The sequence below is a fragment of the Carassius carassius genome, chromosome 45 (genome assembly GCF_963082965.1).
Source record: "Carassius carassius chromosome 45, fCarCar2.1, whole genome shotgun sequence".
Taxonomy (NCBI): Eukaryota; Metazoa; Chordata; class Actinopteri; order Cypriniformes; family Cyprinidae; genus Carassius; species Carassius carassius.
The window spans coordinates 9,018,905-9,027,743 of record NC_081799.1 but is presented as its reverse complement, the minus strand read 5'-3'; the positions used below and the strand labels follow the sequence as shown (position 1 = coordinate 9,027,743).

The window sequence follows — 8,839 nt, the reverse complement described above, 5'->3', positions numbered from 1 at the left end:
ATTTTTAATGTTACAGTAAATACGTGGTAAATATGTTTAACCTTATAGCTGTAGAGGACCTCTACCATGGGTTGACGAGGTGAGGGTCGTAAACTTGCTTGTTAATCCAGGGTGGCGTTGATCCAATGAAGACAGACAGCCTTATTACCCTATTAGAATGAGAGGCGCATCCTCTACGTAAGAGACAGCCAATAGAAACTCGTAAAAACTGATAAGGGCGGGGCCAATAGTCACGTTGGACGCAACTCGCACTTCACTTGGAGAGGTGTGAGGGGATGAAGCTAACGCAGGAGGATAACATTAAGATTCATTTAATGATAGGAATACTAAAATCAGTTTAGCTGTCATAAAATACCAGGTTTGACATACCGTTGAAAACATTCTAGTTGTTTCGTTTATTTAATCGCAGTTTACTCGCGGTCGCATGTCATTGAATGTTGGCTAGCTAACGTTACGTTCGTCAGTTGATCTGTTAAAGCAGTTGTTCGCAAATGTCGAACTGCTTGTTTATCTAGAAAATTACTGATAGCTTCTCACAATATTAGATTAGAATACAAAAAATAATAATAATTGATTATGCTCTCATGCATTTTAGTTGTCCGTTAAAACCTCTCGTTTACTATTTTGCAAGATAATCGCTAGTGCATGTCAACTTGACATTGCGTTGCACTTAGCTCAGTCCAATCAATACATGGGAACTAATCTGTATAGTAAATCTTTGTTTTTAAGCTAATTCAGGGCGCATTAAAGTCACTTCAAAGTCAACTCTAGAAATCATCGAGTCGTGGTTCAAGAAACAAAGATGTTCCCCTCCGTCCAGCATCGTCCCGTGTGCAGTATAGGGGCCAGAGCGGTACGTCTGCAAAACTTCAGCACTTTTAAACAAAGTGGTGCGATATATAGCAAATCGTGGAGTTTGTCGTGGCTGGGTGAGCGCGTGGGCCTGCTGCTGTCATGGCTCCAAAAAGCAGGAAGGGGAACAAACAAGCTAGCCTCCGACAAAAAGAAAGAGAGACTGTTGTCTATATTCGCCAACCACTGTAGTTTTGTGACAGGCCAGAGGCTGAGAAGGGCCCTTCAGATCGGAGAGCTTTACTCAAACCTGTACTCTGAGAGGAGCAGGTGGACACTCGTGGGACACATATGGAGGCGCCTGCAGAGCAAACACGCCCCCACTGGAAAACTGTTAGCAGCACTGGCTGGGGTCTTCATGTGGGAAGACCAGAGGATTGGAGATGATGAGCTGAGAAGGTACTTCTCTCACTTCTGGACTGTTTATGTGGTGCTATCTGTAATTTTGGAAATAAGACACCACCATTATCTGATATTCATACTTTTTTCTTCCTTTTTTTGGTACACTGCACCTAATCAGTGCATTAAGCCCTCTTTTCAAACGGGCCTTAGCTGTCAAGTAGCTATAGTGGGCTGGCCTTCTGTTAACTAATCAGAAACGCCCCCTAGCTGTCAATCACTTTTCGCGTTCAGATGTTATGGCATCGGATTGGCTGTTGTGGCTCTAGAGGGCGTGGTTTGATGACAAGGTCGCAATTTAACTAAATGTTATTTAAACATGTTTTTAACACATTTGGTATTTATTTTAGTTTCATATTTATGCATTATTGTGGTTAAAGCAACTTGTCTGTACTTGCGGTTAAGGTGTGCGTGGGAGCTGCAGGCACTGGAGTCAGTGAGAAGCCAGAATGTGAACCCAAAGACCGCTGTGCATGTGGATCCAGACTGGGAGGTGGTCATGGAGAAGAAAAACTTCAGGGTTTGGAGGAGACCCATCCAGGATAGCCATCTTTTTGAATACAGAGGTACATTTTAAGTTATAAAAACATGTATTTATTGTCTCATTAATAATTAAGAAATATTATTTTGTAAATTCACACGTCGTGAATGCAGAGCCAAGTCCTAGACTTCTGGGGGCTGTCTGTGCGTTCATAAAAATAAAAAATCCCCAAATGCTCCTCAATCCCTTAACCTATTCTTTCAGAGCAGTTTCACTGTCAACAAACACGGCAAATTAAAAAGTCAGTAATTACAAAAGATAAGGCAATAATTTAGACAATAATAGCCTATTAGAAATTGATTAAAGTAATCAAATCTAAAAATAACGCACTTCAAAGACTTCACCATATGAATTAATCATCTAATATACTGACTAGCATTCGATTAGGCTACATTTCAAACTGTTTATGTTCACTGAAGACATAACTGACAGTGTTAGTGAAAACTCACCAAGACATCTTAACGAATAGGATCTTGAATCGCACACACGGAAAGCGCTCTGGGAGCAGTGTGTCATCCACAGCCCGTTGTGGTTTTAACTCATTTTTTACTATCAAGCAAGGCCAGCAGGAGACTTTTGCACGACAGTCACGTCACATGATCTGACTTGTTTGGATGTTAGTTAGAAAGGGTGACAGTGCACCACATTAAAGGAAAGGAAAATTCCTGTTTTGGTCACCGCTGGCCAGAATCAAAAATAAACTAAAATGAAATCATCTTTGAGAGCAAGGGGGTCTCCTGGTGTTTCAGGAGCCCTAAACAACATGTACTTTGCATTTAGGGAGGATCTGCACTGCTTGAATGTGTTTTTGAAAAGTCAATTGATTTACATGACTGCTTCTGTCTTTACAGTGTTTGGTTCATATACAGACGTCTCCCCCCGGCAATTCTTTAATGTTCAGGTACTGAATAATATATAATAAAATATTAATAATATTAAACCCTTAATAATAATATTAAACCCTGGTTATTACAGCAAGATAATGTAAAGCTGCTTGTACCATTAAAGCTTTCATAGCCTTGCATGCAGGGTTGCCACCTTTGGTTACCTGGCTGGAGTGAGGTTTTGATGACATGGCCTGAACCAGTCTCTCAGTGCTTATGAGGTTTTGAGGATTCAACCATTGATTTTTAATTTGGTCTTAAAGTCACTAAGTTATAGATAATAAAGAAAAACAGCTCAGATGTTCTGCAGGCCTTCTGAACACATGAATAACATAAGGCACACTTATAAGACTTCATTAAAGTTACTGTTCCTGTGAAATATGCTTTATTACATTAATTTGACGTTCAACAACAAATATTTGATACATAAAGCATTCATTTTTCTTTTGCCATTGTTTGAAATTTAATTCCATTTGCATTGGCTTGATGTAATGACTGTTTTACACAATGGAAATATGCATGTGACTCAATGTTTACAGAATAAAGAATATAAGAGTAAGATGTGAGGTATGTGCTAGCGAAAGTATCGTTAAAGTGCTTTTTGTTAATTGGTAGGGATGCACTGGTTGACCGGCCATAAATTGAAACCGGCTGGTTTTTGCTTAAAATACGGGATCGGCAATCGGATGGTTTTTGGTCTTTTTTCGGCCGATTTTTCCGGAAGTGCGCCTGCGTGCACAGACTACATTGTAATCATTCGCTATCATGTAATTTGTGTGGAAGTATTTCGTGCGCAGGACACAGGCAGCCGTTCAGCACTGGAAGCGCAGAGCTACACGTCTGAGGCACAGATAGCAGGAAGTGAACAGCCGTTGTTGTACTGGCGCACAAATAAGAGCCTTTCCCTGCGCGAGCATACTGTGCCTGTTCGCGCCCTGCACAAGCGGAGACAGTGAAGGGATGTTCAGCTCAACTTCTCGTGTGTTGGATGAGAAATGAAACAAACTAAACTGTGACAAAACTGAAAAGTGTTTTATTTTTTTTTATTTTTTTTTTATTTTTTTATTTTTTGTAAAGTAGAACTTGCATACCCGTTTGAAAAACCAGAAGTAAATGTCAGTTCTGCATTAGGATGATTATTTTTATTTTACCTTAAAATTACATTGCCTTATTTTGATTTAAAAATCACCTACTGTAACACACTGAATAAGTCTTTCATTCATCCAATTAAAAAATGTTAGGGTAATGATTCACATCAATATTTTTTAACTTGAGACAATAGTTATTTATTTTTCACTGGCTCAAGTAAAAAAATATGGGAATCATTACCCTAATTTTTTTTTTAATAGGATGAATGAAACACTTTTGTTTCTTTGTTTTATTCGCACCAACATTATTTGATTTTACAATTTTGGAATAATGTATTTATATAGCATACTTTTATTTAGTCTCACTGGTAAAGCCTTTTTTTATTTAAAAACTAAAACTGAATGCTGATTAAGACACCTCTTATTGAATGTGTGTTGATTGTGTTTGGACTGTAGAACTATGCAGTTATTGCCTTTAATTTCACATGGTTACAGTTAATGTTTTAATTTAAGGCCAGTTCTATGTAGTTTCCACCCAATTCAAAAGATAAAGGCTGATGTCTGTACCATCTATGTTTGTATTAAATGTAGGCTACTTACTGTGCAGTTACTGCCGTTAATTTCAGATGGTTATGGTTATTGTTTTCAATAGCCAAAAGCCAGTTTGGCCTATTAAATACCAAATAAACATATTTTTTATGCACATTTTCCTTCTTTCTTGTTTGTTGCTTAAAGAAAACGGAAATCGGTATCGGAATGGACCATGAAAAATCATGATCGTGCATACCTATTATTTGGTGTTAGATTTACTGTGGTGGTATGAGATCGAACGTGTTTTTTATGCCTAATGTGAGAGTTGGCAACCCTATTTCATGTTTCACGCATTACCTGCCTTGCACTCCATTTGCTGAAGATGTTGTATCTTAGGGCTTGTTCATGTTGTTGGTCTCTGCTGTTGGTATTTGAATGTTATATTTAGACTCTCACAAATATTTGCCCTTAATCAAGTTGGACACAGAGTACAGAAAGAAGTGGGATGCACTGGTTATTAAACTGGACGTGGTGGACAGGGACGTCAACACAGGCACCGAGGTCATTCATTGGGCAACGCATTTTCCAGTAAGCTCTGAATCAAGTTGTCCTCTGCATGCTGTCATAACAAGAAAACATCCTTGTGATATTTGCAATGGGCAGGGAGTTGAATTAACTGAAGTGTAATCTAGTACTATTTGACTGAAGATTTAAAAGCCTCTAAACTTAATCTTGTATCTGTCCTGTTTCATCAGTCTGCCATGCTGGATTCATTTGCATTGTTAAAGAATTCCTTGATTTAAGATGAAACCCTCTACGAACATCTTGACAATTGAATCACCATTGGCTAGTAAATTTTTTAGTTAACTCGCCAGACTGATATACTATATATGCGTGCATGTGTGTGTATATATTTATTGTATTGCAATGAATCCAGAATATATGAAAGTTTCACTTTTTTAAATAAGTTACAAAATTTTATTCATGATATTCTAATTTTTTGTATGTGTGTGTGTATGTATGTGTGTGTATATATATATATATATATATAATATATTATTATTTATATATATATATATATATATATAATATATTAATATATTATTAATATATATAATATATTATAATATTATTATTATATATTTATATATATTTTTTTTTTTTCCTGTATTTTATGTAAGTGTTTATATGTAAAATATATGTAGGTTCTAACACCTATTGTACTATATACCCAATTGCAAGGGCTTATGGGTATTCACAGCACCCTTTTTTTAGTTATTTACTTTTATTTATTAAAATTATTATTTATTTTAAAGCTGAAGGACTTTGGAATGTAGATATTTCGAAACATAAAGTTATTATTCAAGAACTTTGTTTAGAGTGTAACTTAAGTATTCTTGATAAGAATATCAAATACATAAGTTGTTTTAAGCTTGTTCTAATTTGTTGACCTTTTCTGTGCAGTATCCCATGTACTCCAGAGACTATGTCTATGTGCGCCGATATCATGTTGACATGGAGAACAACTTAATGATCTTAATCTCCAGGTAACTGTTGTTACCATTTCATAGGCATTATTTAGTGATCTTTTAATTAATGCCAACTGGTCGATGTGTGTCCTTTAAATTAAGTGTGCCTTCTTTCTCTGTTCAGAGCCATCAGACACCCCAGTATCCCAGAGACCCAGGAGTTCGTCCGAGTTCACTCTTATCAGTCCAAGATGGTCATCCGCCCACACCGGTCATTTGACGAGGTGAGAATAGGGAATCTGCTGGGTGTCAGCCTGTCTGAGGTTGGTCTTAGTTTGCAGTCTTAAGCTAGTTATCTTGTCTCAACAGAATGGCTTTGATTACCTGCTGACTTACAGCGATGATCCCCAGACGGTCTTCCCTCGCTATTGCGTCAGCTGGATGGTGTCTAGTGGTGAGCCGTCTGTCTTATGTTCTCACACTTTTGTAATATATGCACTCCTATTTGGACTTTAAAAACATCAATTGAGGTTGTTTAGTGGGTTGGGTCCTAAAATTATCAAGCATTAAATTGATCAAAGAGAGTCAGAGAGTCATGAAAAATGTGTCACGGTTTCCACAAAAAATTGAAGCAGCACAACTGTATTTAAAGGGATAGTTCACCTAAAAATGGAAATTTTGTCATTAATTACTCACCCTCATGTCATTCCAAACCTGTAAAACCATTGTTCATCTTCAAGACACAAATTAAGATGTTTCTGATATAATCTGAGAGCTCTCTTACCCTCTATAGACCGCAGCTGTCTATTTATTAATATAATAAATTACTTTTAAAATAGAAAACTTAATTGTAATTATATTTCACATGATGTTTGTATATGATTTTTATGTTTGCCCCTATTTTAAGTAATTTTATATCTTTTTCCTTACATTCCTTAGTATTTAGAAATTGAGTCATGCACAACTTTGCTATATATGTATGTATATATTAAGACCCACATACTGCATATATTTAAAAACATGTACATTTATTTTCATGTTTACATTTATATTCATATTAATTATAAATATATTGAATATATAAATGCATGCGTGTATTCATAGTGAATCTACACTATAAATACACACACTCATAGTGAATGTGTGAGCAATGTATGTTTCTGAATATCAGCACGTGTGCGATCACAAATGTGCTATTCATTTTATAGCAGTGCAAATGAAGCTGTACTCATGTTAGTATCACATTTGGGAATTTCACAGATGAATTTGTTGAATTGTACAAGTCTTTCTTGAAATCTGGCTTTTCTTCAGCTGCTGTTTCTTGACACCTGTTCACTCAGATTTCACTTCCTCTCCCTCAGGCATGCCAGACTTCCTGGAGAAGCTTCACACCGCTGCCCTCAAAGCTAAAAACATGGACGTCGGTGTTCAGGACTATGTCAGCATCATAAAACCTACCCAACCCACCCAAGAACGACTAGCTGACAACGCTCACACCGGAGGCCCGAGTCAGATCTACGCCTGAGCGTCTGGCCACAGCGATTGATCTACTGTGGTAAAATGACCCAGAACGGAGCATTTTTTGCTTACGCTATCATTAATTAAAGCCATAGAGGAAACCATTTCTAAAATTAATCTATGCCATTGACCAGTCCTGCACTAGCTGTCATACTAAGCACTCACGTCTCCCATTTTGTATGCTGTTAGTTTGCTGCCTCTTTCTGTAGGGTACTGAGATGTCTGCTGAGATGAGCCAAAATAATGGCATGTATTAATTGTAGATTCTCCTGCCAAAGCAGCTTTTCACTCTGCATTTACAGCACGATCAACAGAATCCATCATGCTGTTGAGATGTTCTCCTGTTGTTTTTCAGCATGTGCAACTACAAGGTTCAACTACAGGAAGCCGTTTGTGTGCAAAGCCACTTTGTTTTCCCGCTTTGTGGCTCTTTTTTCCAGTTTATACTGTGATGAACTGCTCTCAGCAGAACCAGATCAACTCAGCATCATCTTCATTTACCGTATGAATGTTCACTGCCAGTAAAACCCAAACAGCCTTCACAGGATCACCAAAACTGTGTCTTATGCCAGCCGCAGCATCCTCATGATCAGGCTCGGCTTCCTCCTGTGCTCTAGAGGGCTGTTTGAAGTCTAAAACATCTCCAGCAAATGAGGACACTGGGATTTAATGTTGTAATGAAAGTGGAAGGATGGTGCACAAGTCGGCATGCAAATGCACTGCAGGATGGTTTTTCTGCAAGTGCAAATAAATAGGGGGTCTATTTATTATTATTTTTTTGTGATTGGGAATCCACTCAGATGGGATTGTGTGTGTCATACATGTTTAAAGTAATACAAATGAATTGTTTCAGTCACACTTGGCTTGTTGATGCAGATTACACTGAATGGACAACTTTTGTATGACCTTTTTTCATACTGATGTCATACACCAGTGAAGTTACAGAGAACGTAGAATATCTGATTGTTGTGGGGAAAAAAGTATTTAAATCACGCATGTTGACTTTTGTTTGTATCGGTTTCTTCTTTATGGTCTCTGCAGAGGAACAGTTCAAATGAAAGCAGATCTTTCAAATTCTTTCAGATTTTATTTGGTGGATGTGTGCGTATGTATTCATTGATGACATCCAGATGTCCTCTATTTGAATGAGGTTAGGACTTGATAATGGCATGCCACTTTTTGTTACATGATTGGTAGCTAATTTTCAAAAAAAACATTATGATGCACTTGAAATGTGAATGGTCCTGAAGATGCATTGTTCAGTTGATTATACTTTGATATCCATGTGAGTTTGTTTTGAATATCCGCTCTTTATTGAAGGTGTAATTAAACATCAGTCAGATGTCAGAGTCCTATTTAATCTGGTTCCATATGAAATTGTTTATTTCCCCTTTTGTTACTGTATCTTTGTTTCTTTAATTTAGTCAGAATACCCCTGTGACACCATTCTGTTAAGCTTCATAAAAAGACATGGCTTTAATGTATTAGTATATGTTTAATACCTAGATGGCACTGCTCTGTTTACATCCCATCACTCGTGTGTGTGTGTGTGTGTGT

At 37.2% G+C, this 8,839-nt stretch overlaps 1 protein-coding gene across 1 annotated transcript; it reads left to right on the top strand.

Annotated features, from left to right (window-relative positions):
* Positions 1–226: 226 nt before the first annotated feature.
* On the top strand, positions 227–7,612 carry stard7 (StAR-related lipid transfer (START) domain containing 7). Its single transcript, XM_059539213.1, has 8 exons — positions 227–1,251; positions 1,657–1,817; positions 2,644–2,693; positions 4,773–4,883; positions 5,760–5,842; positions 5,949–6,048; positions 6,134–6,218; positions 7,126–7,612. Exons 1-8 carry the CDS (start codon positions 803–805, stop codon positions 7,287–7,289), a joined length of 1,203 nt encoding a protein of 400 aa, XP_059395196.1. The 5' UTR covers positions 227–802; the 3' UTR covers positions 7,290–7,612.
* Positions 7,613–8,839: the final 1,227 nt, after the last annotated feature.